The 19,104-nt window shown below is 38.0% G+C and overlaps 1 protein-coding gene and 1 long non-coding RNA gene across 2 annotated transcripts; one reads left to right on the top strand and one right to left on the bottom strand.

Moving 5' to 3' along the window:
- The first annotated feature begins 1,749 nt into the window (after positions 1-1,749).
- On the top strand, positions 1,750-17,726 carry LOC144052393 (uncharacterized). Its single transcript, XM_077566414.1, has 9 exons — positions 1,750-1,896; positions 2,600-2,677; positions 13,017-13,156; positions 13,278-13,384; positions 14,022-14,152; positions 14,968-15,185; positions 15,936-16,024; positions 16,086-16,287; positions 16,903-17,726. Exons 2-9 carry the CDS (start codon positions 2,617-2,619, stop codon positions 17,047-17,049), a joined length of 1,095 nt encoding a protein of 364 aa, XP_077422540.1. The 5' UTR covers positions 1,750-1,896; positions 2,600-2,616; the 3' UTR covers positions 17,050-17,726.
- On the bottom strand, positions 7,155-12,414 carry LOC144052400 (uncharacterized). Its single transcript, XR_013294216.1, has 2 exons — positions 11,613-12,414; positions 7,155-8,390 (listed from the first exon to the last, which is right to left on the bottom strand). It is a non-coding gene; the product is annotated as an uncharacterized LOC144052400 (long non-coding RNA).
- Positions 17,727-19,104: the final 1,378 nt, after the last annotated feature.

Here is a 19,104-nt window from a genome sequence, read left to right as displayed (position 1 = left end):
ATCGTTGCTGGGGGCGGGTGCGCCTTCTGCCCACACCGGGTTGCAAGAGACCCCGCTAGTCGCTCCTCTTGACTCACTGCACTAGTTTTGCACAATACACTTTGTTAATAGACACGTAGGGCACATAACACACACTATGAGGGGGTGGAGACGCCGTCTTCGCCTGGGGGGGGCCTGGGTGGTTGTGCTTGCTCTGTCCTGGCCGGGGTCGATGGCTTCCCTCATTTTCATACATGCCACATCCACCACACCAGCATCTACCGAAATTCAAACACAATCTGCTTCTTCCTGAGCGGGGGGAGAAATGAGCAATACTGAGCTCTCTCAAATGAAATTAAAACTAGCATACAAGTTACATTATAACTATATTTTTTTTTTTTTATTTGTTTTTGTTTTTTTACCTTTCACCGTGAATCCACCTCCTGTTCGTTCCATGTCTGTGCATGTCGGACTCACTAGCTGCAGATTTGAAAGGTGTGTCACTGTGTGTCACATGACAGTGTCACAGTGACAAATTAACAGAGACAAGATTTTATAAAATAACAATTTCGTCTCGTTTTTGTTCATGAACTAAAATGTCCATAGATTTGAGTCCACTTTTTATGAAGTGAAGTACATTTTGGTCTCGTCTTCATTAGTCGGCCAAAATGCATACTGATTTAGTCCTAGTTATTGTTTAGCAATGAAGGTTTTAGTCTAGTCAAGTATTAGTCCAGTGAAAAATGTGTGTTGACAAAATTATTTTCGTTTAGTTTTCATTGACAAAATTAACACTACAAGTGATTTAAAAAAAAAAAATGGAAGGATGACATTCTTCAACTTAAATTGAAGCAATTCCATATTGTTTTATCGAACAAGTACTACCTGACTTTAGTTTTATCGCTCAAATGTTTTTTTTTTTTGCTTTGACTTGTGAGCAAACACTGGCAAAAGAAACACTAGTTGGTCGCAGCAAGCTGAACTTACTTCAAAACAAGCAACAATTTGAAACATAGTGAGATATTCTTTGAAAAAGAAAGCTGTAAGGTAAGCTGTAACTCCAAGAAAATACAATTTTCACTTTGAATTTTGATAGCTTTATGCTAACACACATTGAGAAATGCCATAGATGAGCTAAAGACAAGCATATATTGTTCCCCTGTGAAAAATCCCTTTTAAAATACAGCGGGTTCCTGAGCCATTTAGTTATGAACCTTCTTTGTTTTTCTGAATGATTCGAGCAGCCTTCGTGCCTCTTCCGCCATCCTTGGCCGAGTAGCAACTGAACTCACGACAGAAAACGATGTTTACCGAAGACAGCCGATTGTAGTTAGTCACGTTTTGGCCGAGCAGCGCCCTCTACGGGTAGGCGGTATTGCAGTCTGTTGTGACCAGTTGACTGAAGCGTATTCTCCTCCGTTGAGTTGATCTAGATTAGAAAATATCGTACATAGTTGTTGTTTAAAGGAATTCATGCAAATATCACAAGTGAGGAGGAAGAAAATCAAGTTGATCTGTATAACACGTATTACCTTAATCACAAAAAAGTCTGAAAAGGCTTCAACTTGTGTTTATCTGTATAACACGTATTACCTTAATCACAAAAAAAAATAAAGTTGGCCCAATGTGCTTTAATTCCACTCATGTCATATATGATTGACATCTACCCTGAAGCACAGGCTGTAATCGGATAAATAATGAGCCTTACCCTCGTATTTGAAACCACGGTTGCGTGAGAATGGACGTCCTGTCCATGGTTTTGATGTTGATGAAACAAGGCCTTTTCTCTCTGACATGTGTGCTGTTATACAAAGGACGAAAGAGCCTCGAATGTTTGCCCTCCCACACGCTACATTAAGTAAGTCATCAGTTTTCTGAAGCAGAAGCTCAAGTCAAGATTGAAGAGCCTGCTGGGAGGTGAGCATTATTTATAATAATAGGAAGCTATGCTGTTGTTAGATGGCTGTGTAGACCATTTCAGTGGCCTAGTGGTAGAGTGTCTGCCCTGAGACTAAGAGGTCGTGGGTTGAGTCCCAAGCCGGGTCGTAACAAAAGACTATAAAAATGGGACCCATTTACCTCCCTGCTTGACACTCAGCATTAAAGGTTGGAATTGAGGGGTTAGATCACCAAATGATTCCCGGGCACGGACCTTGCTGCTAATCACCGCTCCTTCAGGGGATGGGTTCAATGTGGAGGAAGAATTTCTTTTTTTTGCTTTTTCTAGCTGGAATCATTGAAGAACTTGACAGTCACCGTTTGCATCAGTGTTCGTAAAAGTACAGATTATAGGCAGTGTTACTATATTTCAATTATTCATGTATTTTGAACTGCATTATGAAGCTCCAAATACGCCAAACGAGACCGTGCACTCTTGAGCAACTGAAGTCTGTACATCAAGCATCAACATTCTCAAAATGCTTACTGAGTGTTATTTGTTAAAAGCAAATGATGATGATGTAACACTGGCAAAGGTGCCCCTGTCCCAGCAAAATTCAAAATAAATATGAGTGAATATTTGCAAAGGTTTATCAGTTTAACCATTAATTATCTTGCCTTTGTAGTGCACAGTATTCCGTTAAATATTTGCAAAACTTCATTGCTTTTCTTTCTCTTAAAGGTCGACACAAGGCCAATATGGGGATGCCTACAAGAGCATTATTGTTTCTGATTTTGCAGCTCGTTACAAGAGGATCAGGTATAGTGTTGGTATTATTTTATTAACTTTGGTTTGATGTCCTCTCATACACAGTTACTGAACATAAGAACCGAGGCGAATCAAGTCAATTAATGTAATGCAGTATATAAATATACAAATACATTAGAGCTGCGAAATGATTAATTTTTAAAAATCATATTAATTACATCTTAGAATTTTAATTAATTATGATAAATCACTTTACTAAAAAAGATTTTTATCAACATTTTATTTATTTATTTGAAGAGCATGTGTTAATTCTTTCTAATTTTAATGTTACTGGGATGTCTTCAACATGTTTTGATCCGCTGCACACTCTCATCCTTCTCTTTTTCTAACGAGTTAATTATTGCATAATTAAAAATGTTGACAAATTATAATATTTTTACATGTACAAATATTCAGAAATGTTATTCAAACATTTATTATTATTATTATTATTTTTTTATTCATGTAGTTATGTTTATTGCCCAAACAACCTGTGTAACCATCCGCTGTCAAGGAATCTGTAAAGGATCATTTGTGGTCAAAATTAATAATGTGATTATTCTTTGTTAATACATTATTAATGAGGTTTTTTTTAAAATGATTATTCAATGAGTTAATGCTTTAACTTTGACAGCACTGAAATATGTAGAAAAAAAATTCAAAAAAACTATTACTGTCAAAACCCCTTATTGCAAAGGCAAAGTTCAAAGTGACAATGGTTTGTTTGTTATGTCCTCAATGTGCAAAAAAATAAATGACATCAGAAGTAAAAGTTTTAACCATGCAAAAGTGATGCTTTGAATTCTGCCTTCAATTTCAATTACAATTTCCAACTTTTTTTATTTCATTCTTTAAAAAGAATTGAAAGTGGACCGAAAGAAGTGAAACTTTTGGTATCTGCCCCTGATCAAAAAATAAAAATGAAAAAATAAAATAGAATACAAATGCAAAAATAACTAATAGTAATAATCAACACAAAATAAATGACATTAAGCAGTCAAGATGCTATTATGGTAACAAACAAAATGATTCAAGAGCATTGCTATTGTGTGCTATATATATTTTTACAGTAATTGAGCTTTTATACATTCAAAAAAAAGGACAGATTTAGTTTTATAATCCAGATTGTTCCACAAACTGACACATTGAGTTGAAATACAACGTTCTTTTTGTTTTGTTCTGTATTTAGGTTTGGAAAAAATATCTGTTCCTCTTAATTTGTACTCACTTCCCTTTTTTTGAATTTGTTAATTTGCATGTTAATTGGTAAAATGTTAGTAGTGATGGGATGATGATGATGATCAAGGAGTGTATTGACACATGACACAAACTGTGTTGGTCACTCAATAGTGACCTCTGCTGTACATCTAAAATCATTGCAGATAAACAAAATGAAAATAAGATGATAAAACGTGCATGCTGTCAACCTTAATATTAGCTTATGAATTTATATTTATAAAATAAATGTAATAAATTGTATTTATTCACTTGCTAGTCTTTTACTTAAAATATGATCTCACCTTTGTATAATTGATATTGAAATTGTCAGCCAGAGAAGAAGCCGCTTGAAGCCCAACACAATAGAGCAAATATTGTTCTTGAATAACAACTTGTAAAACAAATAAATATAAAAAGTTGGGCACAAGCACAATTCCCTCATGTAGATATTTGCTTCACTTTATGTTCACCTTCCATGTGTACCTGATGATCATTAGACAGACACAAATGTAAGACTGAATGTACTGGTGTTATGTTGGAATAGAAATCAATCAGGCGAATCACTTTGAAGATTAGAGCTGCTATGACTCCAGCTGACCACCAGATGTCACCGGTACGATCTATTTTATGGGGCTTTGAAACTTGGACTCTTTTTCCAAAGCAATCAGCCGAAAGCCTCAAAAGCTTCACAAGGCTTCATTGTCCCATCTCTACATATAAGACACACTGGCCTTGTAGCACTCGCTGCTGGCAAAATGAAAGCGTAAGCTTCAGTCCACTCATCTCTAAAGACTCGGTTTTCAGAGTCAACTTTTCGAACTTTAGACAGCGCCATAGTTCACCCACTTTCCCATAGTAAAGCCTGTGCCATGTAAATAAGAGCACGCTGCCGTTTCAATCATAGCTGCCCTCGCGCGCGCCTATTCAAAAATGGCTTTTGTTAAGAATGAACGTATTATCGTACTTTCAAACAAAAAATGCTTGGAGGTCCGGATAAAAGGGTCTCGGGGTCCGGGTCCGGACCGCGGTCCGCCAGCTGCTCTATGGCATTATACAAAAACAAGCATTCCATATCTTTTGTGTCAGTCACTTAATACACTTTTATTGGACCCTGTCATGTTTATTTTCAGTCTTGTTTACTCCCTGTCATGTTTTCCCCTTGTCTTGTCATTTCCTGTTTTATTGTGAAAAGTCTGACTCCTCTCGTTTCTGGTCACTTGCCCTTCCTCGTGTGGCGTCTGTGTCAACCCTGATTGTGTCCACCTTTCCCCATTACCTTTGAAAGATTTAGGAGGTATTTTGTCCTCCTTGCGTGTTCAAATATGAGGGTGAGTTGTTGTAAGAAAAATACATTCTTTGCAAAAATGATTTTTAATCAAACAAGAGATCTCTTGGAACATTCAACACTCAGGTACATCACTTAAGAACGTGGAATTTCAGAGCGTCAGAATGTGTCCCCTCTTCCGGGTTGCAGACGCTATATAGTTTCTTAAAATCCGCCCCTCTGATCATTTCGGCCAGTACTTTTCCAAAGGAGGTGGCAAGACGAAGTCTAATGTAAACAAACGTTCAGGGGCAAATTTGGTGCATAAACTGGGACATAGTTGAAGGGTCTGACTTCCCCAAAACAATATCTCGCAAAACAACCCGAACTGGACATAACTGATAGAGACAATAATGTATGTGTATGTGTATTATTTCAAAACGAATTCTGTTTTCATTGGTGAGATGTGCGTGTATTTAAAACAACGAATTTCTGGCCCAATCAGTGTCTAGGCAGACTGTGAGAGCCAAATGTGTTTTGGCAAAGAAGTGCGGAGAAGGAACTTTTTAGACAAAACAACGTCGTTCAAGCTTAAGGTTAGAGCATACGAGGTCAACATCATGTGCCCTGCTGAGACACAAGATTTCTAATTCAAAGGTTAATATGGAAAATTAAAATGTTCATATGTGTAACAATAGTTGGTATATAAATTTAGGTATTAAAAATGTTATTATATCTTTCAGTCCGCCCTTTGGGCTTACGTAAACACTAACTAAGCCCAACAACTAAATATTTAAACATTTTTACCAAAGGATTCCCACGGGATCTTCATCATCATAATAGCAGGTGCAACACAGGAAGAAGAAAAACACCCTTTTAACAAGAGAGGACGCCCGTCATATGTCAAACAGTGTGATTCATCAGAAGATATTTTGTTTTTTCAGTTTTTTGTGTTTTTTCGGTTTTTCAGCAAAATAAGCATATCACATATAAAGACAGTGGGTTATGATTATGTCAAAAAAATTGTAGCGGGGGATTTCAGGAAATTGGCATGGCAGTTAAGGATTAAAAGGAGTGTCATTGTGTATGTGCAATTCGGGACGCGATTGAAGACTTGTCGTTTGGGCTAGGGAGGTTTTGTTGCTTGCGTTTTGTTGTTGTTTTTTTCAAACAGAGTCCTTCAGCTCTGCGTTTGGCTGGCAACCTGTCCAGGTTGCACCTTGTCTCCTGCCCGAAGCCAGTTGGGATCGGCTTCAGCACCCCCACAATCATTGTGAGGACAAGCGGTCAGGGGAATGGATGGATGAATCCTTTAGCCCACATCTACTGCCAGAGATGTAGGAATTCATCGAATTGGGGTTTGTTTCCTGAAAGTGTGGCTCATTTTTTTTTGGAACGCCGGGGAAAAGGGACACATTACTCCTATTTCCATTGGGTAATGCTCAGCTCGTTAGCTGACACTGGAAGCAGCAGTCGACTGGTTTCTCTGTTGACTCCCCCTGGTGGCTCGAGCAGTTGGTCAGGTGGCTCGAGCAGTGGTCTCTCTGAAGGTAATGGTTGAGTAGGAAGTGGACCCGGCAGGTCTGAAGGCCGGATGTTGAACGAACCAGGTGTCGGCGTCATTGGACTGATTGACCCCTCCATCACCTCAGGTCTGAGTGCAGGACATTTTCATTAGTCACTAATAAACATTTTATTCACATCCCTTCTTCTGAGAGAGAGCATTTTGGTAGTGTTATTAGTTAGGGGTTAGTAAATTTTTAGTAAAGTTCTGCAGGCCCGTCCTGTGGAAAAAATTCTGTATGTTGTGACATTCAATTATGATCCAGCCTTTGGCTGTTTTTTTAATGACCTAAGCACATTGATTGCAAGGAAAATAAAGATCTTTTTTAGCCAGTTCAAATCTGACAAGGCCAATTTTGTTTACAAAATATGATTATTAAAATGTTATTATAATACTTATTGTTATAGATATAGCATGTCAAATGTGCTTCCGGCCATTAAACAAATGCAACTTTCGCCTCAATAATAAAATCAAAAAATAACAACTTCCCCCAGGGCCCCAGGGATTAATAAAAATAGAAATGGAACATATTCACCTTAATTTGTCGTCTCTGCCGAAACTTACTCCTTCTCCATGGTCCAAAAAATTCCCCAAGGTCCTCCTATAAAATTCGTTCTCACGGACTATCTCTAATTATCATATTAAGACTAATTTTTAATTTTATATTTATTTTTTATTTCGCAATGACATACCCAGACCAACTAATAATTCCCCCTTCTGAAAAAGATCGCTTTAGAGAATTTTTCAGACTAATATATAAAGTTTTGCAGTACCTAAATTTAGCTTGTGTATTTATTTTAAAAAGAGGGGAAAAAGTTTACATTTAACCAGTAAATTCAACAATGCATCCCAAGCCAGTGTTTAAATTTGAAAAGAGAATTTGGGAAAATATCAAAAGACCAAGTTTTAAAAAATAAAATATAATAATTAAGGTTCAAATAAATTATATCTTATCTATATTCATATTAGCTGTTTTCAATTTCTGAAACTTTAAATTTACCAATATTATCTTTTGTACTTTAAAATATTGTAGCTTAACCAATAAATTTAACAAAAAATCAAATATTATCAATACATAAAGTTGCCCTTAGTTTTAATATTACCATTAAGCTTACTAGTCCCCCTGTTTGATGTTTGTCCAAAAAACTGACTGTTTTAAAATAGCAAAATAAACAAATCAGATCAAATCAAAAATAGACATCAAAAAGTTTTTAAAATATAAAAAATTTGTATATATAAAATGTTGTCAATCAATTAGTTAAATTTACCAAATGTTTTACTGTAAATGTTATAACCCTACCCATGTCAAAATATAGATTTCAGTGCAAACAGTCAGCGTCAAATCATATGGCCCGGTATCAGCAATTCAAAGAGAGCATTGTTTGTTGGGTGTGGCCTTCGTATGGCATAGTTCTTTCGTAGGACAGTTCTGGACGCAGGAACGCTTTGAAGACGCTTGTGCAGAATATTTGGAGCAGTTTCATAGAACAGTTCATTTGGCAGTGGAGCAGTTTTTCTTTTTTCACATTTGTATATGATGGCACAGTCTTTGTGGCAATAGTCGGCAGGAATCTCCGCCCTTCCATCTGGCGTTAGCAGGCTGCAGGTGTAGTCAGGTATGGCGGCATCTTTTTCCACCGCCCTGCTGGTGGTGGTGACAGGTGGCAGTTGCAGTTTCTCTGTCCCGCCAGTTGACTTTTATTATGAAATACTGACCCCGACCATCAATTTTTCAGCCGACCATTCTCACCTAAAATCTCATCAACATCTAGGCCATAATATGTCAGTAAAATCAAAATCTGTCTTTATTTCAAAGAGATGAGAAAAAAAAAAAATAAAAAATAATTCTTTGAGGGGAGAAAAAAAATAAATAATTTTTTTTAAAAAATATTTCCTTAGAGGGAAAAAAAAAATAAAATAAAATAAAAAATAAAAAAAATAAAATAAAATAAAAATAATTAAACAATAAAAGTTCATACTTTAAAATAATTGCTAATTATATGTCAATATTTGTTATGGTTGTCAATATTCAATTAGTGTGTTTTGCATATCTTCATAAATAACATTTAGGATGAGATTAGGATAGATATACCTTAACAATTTACAAATATAATTCCGAATCAATTAATAAGTGTGGTAGCTTTCAATTAATATTTTCACAAAACGTCTAATCAGCTTTTTAGTCAAACATCAAAAGAAAAAATTAACTTAATTACATCGCACCTGATGAATATATCAAAAGTGTCATTCTTCCAGACGACCCCCCCATGGACTCCAAATCTAAATGGGACTCAAGCAAAAGACATAGTTAATATTACATTTGGGAGAGATAAAAATTATTTTATAATGGGAAAAGAAACAAAAACAAACAAACAATCATCTATATAAAAATTATTCCACATTAGTCATGCTGTCCAAGTTATTCGTTATTGGTTATTATTATTATCATCATTAAAATAAAATAAAGAATAGAGACTAAACTGTTTGATGTCATTGAGGTTTACAAGCAATTGTTAATATGGGTTTTTTCAAAAAAAAAAAAAAAATAATAATAATAAAAAAAATAAAAAAAAATTGGCTTTCGGCATTTGTAATTTGGAGACATCTAGTGGTTTTAGGTATGTCATTACATCTATAATTCTTAAAGGGTGACATCTCGCTCTAAATACACTTTAAAATACAAGTTATATAATGCCGCTGAATTATTTAAGCAGACCCTTAAATTCACCATTTTAGCATAAAAATCTTATTAATCTTACCGTCTAATTAATTCACCCTGCTTAGCGCATTTTAAACGGTTTAATTTGTTCTATCACATAAATTTATATCATACAGTTATTTTATTTGCAAAGCCACATTTCAATATTAATCATTTTCCAATATACTTTTCTTAAAGTGGGGGCTTGTCCGGGATATTCTTCTACAATAAAAAAATAAATTGTATTCAGTCTTAACTTTATTGAACAAACGGGGGCCGTTTACGGACCTTCAAAGTTAAATTGCCGTCATTAAAATTTCAAACAAATGCCATATCTTATTTAAAATAAACTAACCTTTTCCACTATATAATCAAATCCCGTCGTTTAATATTAATTACATTTTAAGTCATTATTAAACGGTATGTTTTGTTAGCGGAAGTGATAGCAAGTCAGATCATCTAGTCCTTCAAAAATAAAAGTTTAGTCATTACTTAACGTTACATAAATGGTTATAACTTCACAAAAGTACCTCAATTTAGTATTCGAGCATTATTCATTATCATCTTATCCAATTATGTGTCGTCTTTATTTCACCCGAAAACATATTATCTATGTAGTATTTTACTTCGAACGGCCGGCTGTACAAATTTCAACGTTCGTCCTTCACAAAAATTAACTCACCGTAGCTTATAACGGCGCCATAAGATTCATCCCACCGCAATCGTTCTCCTATGGGATAATTATTCTATTTCTTGCCTTGTTTTTTCATGGATAATCCTCTAACAGCAGTGCATGCGCACACAATTCCCTGACGCCTCGTGGCGTGGCATCAGCCATTTTTGTAGTTTTTCGATCGCAAATGAAAATTTGATGACAACTTCCTTTCGTTTCGTGACGCGCATCCGGCGTCAACCATTTTAGTTGTAGTTTTCAACCCGTATTTTCTTTTTTATCAATTATTACCCTTGTTTTATAGCTTATTATATTATATTATATTATATTTCGTATTATAGCTAAGTCATATTAACATTTCTAAATACAATAACGTCTCACTTAGCAAAATTAGTCAACAAAATATCTCATCGCTGTCTCTTTAAGAGCACCATGCCAGACTTGGTCCGGACATTTACAAAATGAACATATACAACGGACAAACAGACAAGACATGTCGTTTTGTGACATATCAACACATAAATATCCGGATGTCAACTGCGCTACCCCAGCTTAAACAGTTTTGTCTTTGAATTTTAATCACGAATATTCAATAGACCTATTGACTGATCTAAAGCGTCGTATCAAATATGCTTATGTCAGCCCGACTTACACGAGTTGAGTCAATACATCTTATATCTTGTCTAAGAATGTCAATATCCAATTATTCAAAGACCTATCGATTAATCTTAAAGCGGCATATTAAATCCGTTTTATGTCAATCTGACTTCTATAAGTTGAGTCTTTTGTCCCTAGAAAATGAAGCAGTCGATCCTCCCGCAGCTTTAATCGGCAACACTTATTCAAGGATCGTACCTAATTACCCAAGAATCTATTGCTCATAAAAACAAAGTGTTTGTCTCGTAATTCTCCCGCGTGTCAGGCGGGGATCAAGACAAAGATGCTTTTTGAGCCGACTTCTCTCAACTTAAATATATGTATGGACGTAAAACCAATGCCCACACATCTAACGCTGGTAAAAAAATAATGCTTCTCCAGCTGACTTACTCTCATATACACAGACTTCAAATCAATTATCTAAGTATCTATCGTCTGTAAAAACAAAATTGTAAAGACAAAATGTTTCCCAGACTGACTTACTCTCAACTTCATCTTATATCTCTTATCTCATATACATAGACTTCAAATCAATTATCTACGTATCTATCGTCTGTAAAAACAAATTTGTAAAGACAAAATGTTTCCCAGACTGACTTACTAGCGATCGTTATTAATCTTTATAACTCCAAAAAGATCGCATATCATCTGCGCATTTCCGCATACACTACCACGTCACCACGTGTATAGTTCAAACACCGTGGTAAAATCCGAAATCTGGGACTTTCACGTCCAAGCAAACGATTTCAAAATTCATCACTATTTTTCTTACACAGACTCCAGCCTCAAAATAATTTTACACGACGAATTTACCAGCCGCCGCGCCCTGAAACAGACAGAATTCCTAAAACGTGGATTCATTTGTCCACTTACCTTAATTATTATGTGGCCGTAGAATTCTGCCCGTCCCTGAACGCCCCGCTGGAAACTGTCGAAACGTCGGTGGTCGCCAATTGAAAGATTTAGGAGGTATTTTGTCCTCCTTGCGTGTTCAAATATGAGGGTGAGTTGTTGTAAGAAAAATACATTCTTTGCAAAAATGATTTTTAATCAAACAAGAGATCTCTTGGAACATTCAACACTCAGGTACATCACTTAAGAACGTGGAATTTCAGAGCGTCAGAATGTGTCCCCTCTTCCGGGTTGCAGACGCTATATAGTTTCTTAAAATCCGCCCCTCTGATCATTTCGGCCAGTACTTTTCCAAAGGAGGTGGCAAGACGAAGTCTAATGTAAACAAACGTTCAGGGGCAAATTTGGTGCATAAACTGGGACATAGTTGAAGGGTCTGACTTCCCCAAAACAATATCTCGCAAAACAACCCGAACTGGACATAACTGATAGAGACAATAATGTATGTGTATGTGTATTATTTCAAAACGAATTCTGTTTTCATTGGTGAGATGTGCGTGTATTTAAAACAACGAATTTCTGGCCCAATCAGTGTCTAGGCAGACTGTGAGAGCCAAATGTGTTTTGGCAAAGAAGTGCGGAGAAGGAACTTTTTAGACAAAACAACGTCGTTCAAGCTTAAGGTTAGAGCATACGAGGTCAACATCATGTGCCCTGCTGAGACACAAGATTTCTAATTCAAAGGTTAATATGGAAAATTAAAATGTTCATATGTGTAACAATAGTTGGTATATAAATTTAGGTATTAAAAATGTTATTATATCTTTCACCTTCATGTGTCATCCAATCAGTGCCCTCAGCCAGGTGTGTCTTGTCATGTCATTAGTGTTGGTGTATTTAGTCGGTTGTCTCCCCCCTGTCTGTGTCGGTTCATTTTTGCTGTTGCAACTGTCGTAAGTCTTTCGCCACGTCACGCTGACCTCTTCGCCTGATCAGGATCCATGTCATGTTGTTAGTCTCGCCTTAGTTGTTTTGTCATGTTTAGCTTCATGTTTTGTTAGTTCAGTTAATTTTGTATTTTGAAGTTAGGTGTTTTTTGATTAGATATTAAAACGTCTTTTTGGACTGCACCTCTGCCTCCTTGCCCTGCCTTCCCGCATCTGGGTCCTAAAGCCCCCAACTTACTGACAGACCCAGAGATGGAAGAGGCATGACTGCATATGTATATCTGTGGACATTATTGCAATATGACAGTCGACTTTGTATATTTCCTGCATGATAGAAAAATACAAAGAAAAATACAAAGTCGACTTGTTTATGGTAGTTTATAATTTAGTGAATGATTGGAGTTTATGACTAGTGTACATGCAGTGCATGTGGAATTGGGTCAGGGCAGTGGCTCTTGACGTGTAATTTTTTTTCCAGCGGTCTGTCCACGGTCCTGGAAGAACCACGACGGACAATGTTACTTTTTCTCCAGCAACGCAGTCCCGTGGGAGCAGGCTGACGTAAACTGTCGCACTATTGGGGGTCACCTGGCGAGCATTTGGGACAAAGATGAGCAGGTGACAAGCCAGCTCTAAGCCTCGCCCATTCTCTCACTTTCTCTCTCTCTCTCTTCATCTTTCTCTCTCACACTCACTCACTCACTCACTCTCTCTCACCAAGTCGCCCTCTTTCTTGCAGTCCTGGCTGAGCTCACAAACCGAAAAGCAGAACCACTGGATCGGCCTGACAGACACGATCAAGGGGGGACACTGGACATGGACAGACGGAAGTCCTTTCATATTCAAGTAAGAAAGCGCGAACCAAACGATTAAAATTGTTTGAACTAATTAATTGCGATTAACCACATTTTTTTGTGGTATCACACGATTGAATGAAGTTAGTCCAAAGTGAGTACATTACGTTTAAATGATTATGAGTTTGTTCAACTTAATATATTCACCTGAATTAAATTGACTCAAATCCAAAGTATTAAGTTTAATGGACTCATAATCACTTAAACATAATGTATCCACTTTGGATTAACGTAATTCAATACTGTGTTGTCATTTGAAGTGTTTTTTTTTTTTTTTTTTTTTTTTTTTTTTTTAATTGCTCAACAATTCAATTTGTAATCTGAAATTAGTTCAACAATTTTCTTTTATAGAGTGTAGTAGGCTACAAGGCCAGTCTTTTTTTGGACAAAAAAAAGCATAATGTTCATGGTCATCATTGCACTCGAATGAGAATAATTATCACTAGAATAGTTTCATGATTTTCTAAGGCAAAAGTGACGTGGAAAGAATAATGGAACATTGATGTCTGACACTCGCTACGACATGTCCGACATCAGGCTATATTTGGGACAATCTATAGGCTATATTTGGGACAATCTATAGGCTATATTTGGGACAATTTCTGTGTGAAAAAGGTTGTCTGTTCTAGGGGCTGGTTTCCTGGTCAGCCGAACAACCTTGGCGGAAATGAGCACTGTGGTCTCGTGGAGGGCTCATTGGCTCAATGGCACGACTACCCATGCAGTCGGAAGTTTAAGTACATCTGCAAGCGTGCCAGCGGTGAGTCCACACGTTGCTATAGGGCGGCATTACGTTACAATGCTATGGAGGGTTCGCACCCTCGCACGCCTGGATACAAGAAAGGGATGTTGAAAGACGTTCCAGAAAAGGATGGTTTGGGGGCTGCATATTGCGTCCCTTTTTCCTTTTCCTTTGTCCAGGTGAGGAGACTGACACCAAATTCCTGGCTGCAAACGGCACATTAAAAGTCAAATCAAATGCAATATTAATACATCCATGAATGATGTGGGTAATTGAACTTTCATCTCAAATAGGTGGGCTGAATTAAAGCCCCCATGGTCCAGTATCAAGGGCTCTGGAACATTAGAGCTATCAGCAGAGGTGACAAATCCAGGTCCAGAAAGTAAAAACCCTGCTACAGTTTGGCTTTAGCCCCTGATGCTAGCTAGCTCCCTAAAAGTTTTTTTTTGTTTTTTTCCACTCACACAAACATGGTCTCCCAGGCTTCCTTTGTGTCATCAGAAACTTTCTGATTAAAAAAACCTTGCAAGGACCCTCTTCACGAGCTCTCAACTCTGATTTATTTGAACACGCAAAAGATGACAAAAACAGGTCATCTAACACACCATAGGAGCTAGCTAGGGCGCTAGCCAGCTAGCTAGCACTTTCTGGACCTGGATTTGCCACCGCTGGCTATCAATGTCAATTCATAAATAGGCAAGCAAAGGACACACTTGTGTATTTTATGAAGACAGCTCATTTCGCCACCTCCTGGCCATATGTAGAAGTGCATGAAGAACATTTGCATGTCTTCTAATGTGCTCTCTCGTTTCAAATGGAATGTATTCCTGCAGATGAAACCCGATGTCCTCCTCCTCCTACCTGCCCTCCTCCTACTACCTGTCCCACTCTTCCAACCGGCCCTGCGCCTACCAGTCCGACCTTGGAAACGTCAACCGCCGCTACGCCGACCAATTGGGAGCCAGAGATCTGCACAAGCTCCGCCGGGCAGCAGTCATGTTCCTCTCATGACATCACATGCTCGTGCCTGCTCGCCATGGCTGCTAGCCCAGTGAGTTGATCATTTGTGGTGTGATAAAGGTACACGTCTGCAATGGTACCGACATCAGATGGATCATTTGACATGTTTTTTATTTTGTGTGATGCCATCCATTACTGTTTTTCTTGATTCAAAACATGCAAATAAAATTGCTTGTGGTGTTTGGGTGGGCTGCAATGGATTGGTGGCATTTCCCTTAAGAATATTTAAAGTTGCAATATGGAACTTTTTCCCCCAAAATAACTTTACAAGAAGCTTTTTATTTGACCATTTATGACTGCAATGCCTTCTAATGAGTAGATTAACACCTTAGCTGTTCACAATGGGTACTCCTGCAAGCCTCTTGCCAATAGTTTTCAGACTGGATTCGAGTTAGAATTTCCTGCGCCCTGTCTGCAGATGTGGCTTAATGTGCGTGGTGTGTATGTGCAGTTTCATTTTTCGTCAGCAGGTGGCAGTAGCCATTCCAAATGGAATCGTCTACGTTCAGTAGCTTTAAATATACTTTATAATACACTTCAAAGAGTACTAAAATGTTCAAATTTAGTCCCAATGAGTTTACTTTTAGTACAAGAAAAAGTACAGTCGAAAAATAAACTTAGGTGTACTCTATATTATGTACTATACTACTTTTGGGTAAGGCTTGTTACATTTTCATTGGGGAAAATAAATGGCTATGCAGATAAGTTGACCTCATTCAGGACATGTTGGCAAATACTTGTCCATGAAAACGTGCATTTTGTTCCAATTGTTTGTGTGCAGCGTGGTGGATTCAAAGGTGTGCTTAGCGACGGTCTCAGCGTGAACCGCAGCATTGCCGTCAGAGGACAAGCCAATCTGAACACAGACAGGTAAAATAGGCTGCGCTCACCCCTCAACAAAGGTGCGAGTGACAACATCTTTGTGCGTCAGGGTGATCGTCAACCTGCTGGTGCGTGACTTCGATGCTGACGCAGATGGCGAGGATGATGACGTGACAGCACTGCACCTGAAGTTGGACTTTGGAAGCAGAACCATCACACACAACTCCAAAGTAGACAACTTGTGGGGCCAAAAGCAGAGCAAGGAGTTTTCAGAGCAAAGCTTCCCCTTTGGACCTGGACTCTACTTTAAGGTCACGTCAATCACTACGTCGTCATCATGTGGAGTTTTCATACTCAAATGGCTTTTTCTTCCCACATTGGAAAAATGTGAAATTGAATGACAAGCAACAAAGCATAAAAAAGCTGAATGTCGCTTCATGTCAGAAAACGGCAATCGTCACTTCAATTTATTTTGCTAATATTATATAGAGGTTAAAGTGTAAAAGTAAAGATGTCCACCTCACTTTTGGTGACGGTTCCATAGCTTTCTGACATGAAGCAGTATTCAGCTTTTTTTTTTAATAGCTTTCTGTAGTGATGGTTGGTTTAATAGTTTAATTAATATGGTTTAAATATAAAGCCTAGTGCAATGGAAATGTATTAAATTTCCACTGCATCTTCGAACCAAGAGCACCATCTAGGGGACTTCAAAAAAATTACAAGAAGCTTCATTTTGCCATCACTAGCTTTCTGACATGAAGCAGTATTCAGCCGTTCTTTTTTTTTTTTTTTTTTTTTTTTTTTTTTTTAATTTTTACCTTTGACTTTGACTCACCGTTAGCATCGTCTGTCTGAATTTCAGGGCGCACCACCATTAGAAACTACGTTTGAGTACTTACTGACACGGCTGTCTTGTTGCGGTCCAGATTGTCATCCGGTGTGACGCTGACGCTTTCCACATGACCTTCAACGACATCCACCTGATGGTGTACAACTACAAAGTTCGCGACCTGCGCCGAGTCAAGTGGCTGGAGGCGTGGCATGCGTCTCTAACTGGCATCCAGCTGATGTGACGACATCGTCAGACTGCCGCTTCCTGTCTGGACGTCCACTTCTGTCGTCATGCTAACAGCAATGAGCTCAATTCTAATGTTGTTTTGAGGCAATTCTATGAAAATCTCACCATACTTTCATGGCAGTAGGCCACACCACGGTATATGTTTAAACGTTCTAATCACAATTATGCTGAGCAAAGGTTCTGTTGCAAGTCAGATTACTTACTTTTTCGTGTTCATGCTGTTGACATTTAACTTTTTCAATTTATATTTTTCCCTTTTTTTTGAATTTAGTTATAAGTATATAGATGTGATATAACCATGTGTAGTTAAATGAATAACAATGTGATAATGATTTTGTGAACTTCATTTGAACCTCTTCTTACTCCTCACCATCTCTTGAGACAAGAATGTTTATGTTTTAAAAGTTGTTAAGAGTCTCTTGTCATTAGTCATTTGGTCGTAAAAACTGAAGGTCAAAGCCTGTCCACATCATTTCTCTGGAGCTGGTGGGGAGCTGAGATGAGCATGCCAGTATGTTGTGCCTGCTTATTAAAAACACTATCGGAGAAAACTTTTTCTACTAGTATAAAGTTTCCATATTTTCTACACACTGGGAGCTTATCACTTTTCGAATGTAAGCTTTTTTCCTGTGTCTTAAGAGCTCTTAATAAATCCTTGCAAGGAAAACTTCATGAGATCTCAATTCTGATTTATTTGAACACGCAAAAGATTACACTTAATAAAGGAATCAAATAAAGCCTCCAATGCCGTTGATTAATAAAACATACAATGAGATCAGTGAATTCAGGCATTTTCTTGTCAATTTATTCACGAATTGGTGGACAGGAGAAGGATGAGCCTACTCCCTTCATCTTGTCTCTCAAGGTTCCTTGCAGAGTCACATGACTACGCCCCCATACAAAGAACTGCTCCCCCCCCACCATGAGCTATGACGGAGAGGACAAAGAAGAGCACATTTAAACTCCCACACAGAACTACAATAAGTAAATGAAAGCAATTCCATCCAATTCTAAATAGTTATAACTAAATCAAAACAGTTATAATTAAATTGATAATAATGTATAATAATATGCTCAGAGCATCCGATTGATGACGTCGCTGCCCCGCTTGCAGTTGGCGGCCGAATCCAGGTGGGGGGGCATCTCCTCGGCTATGAAGGTGTTCAGGTCCACGTCGTGAAGGCCATTCGTTGCGGCGCCGGCCATGGGGGGGGGCGAGCCGGGCGGCGGGCCCGACGAGCGCACGGAGGAGATGCTGGCCATGGCGCCGCTGAGACCTGTGGGGGGCACCAATGTTGAGATCGCCGCAGACTCAAGACTGACTTCCACACTCTTGCCTTCTAGTATGAAACTAGTTTTTCCACCTGTGTCAACTAGTGACGTCACTATCAAATATTTTTTTAATCGATTATTAATCGATCGATTACTCAACCAATTATTCTTTCTGCATTAAAGTGTATTACAAAAGCATCCCCCTCCCCCCCATTTTTTACCATTTATTAACCAAGCGATTGGTGTTTATTTGGTACTTCCTATCTGTATAGTGATTAAAAAAAGGGGGGGGTTGATGTTACCGATTTGGTTATTGTTTTTCAAAGTAAAAACAGATGTTTGCAAATGTCTTAGTTTGATTAAACAGAAGATAGTCAGTCTTCTTTCATGAATGGCAGAAATAAGTGAGCAATTACTGTCAATATGCTGAAATCGGAATATGTGCGTGCATGAGCAAGTATGTGCCTCAGTATACAGACGCTCCCCTACTTACGAACTTTCGAGTTACGAACAACGGTACATACGAACATGTCTGCGCGTACAGTTTGTCGAAAAATGTCCGGAAAGAGATGCTGTAAGTTCGATTTTGTATTGCGCGCCTTTTTCCGAGTACTGTAGTGCTTCTTTCCGCCGCTAATACCGACGCTTGGCGCTGTGAGAGCTCACCCAGCATTGGAGGCTCAGCAACGTGTCGAGGAGGAGGAAGAAGAAGAAACGCCTGTCGCTCATAGATAAAGCCATCGCACTCTTCGAGCAGCAAGACCCAAATATTGAACGT

Source organism: Vanacampus margaritifer, chromosome 1 (genome assembly GCF_051991255.1).
Source record: "Vanacampus margaritifer isolate UIUO_Vmar chromosome 1, RoL_Vmar_1.0, whole genome shotgun sequence".
Taxonomy (NCBI): Eukaryota; Metazoa; Chordata; class Actinopteri; order Syngnathiformes; family Syngnathidae; genus Vanacampus; species Vanacampus margaritifer.
This window is presented reverse-complemented; position numbering and strand designations above follow the sequence as displayed.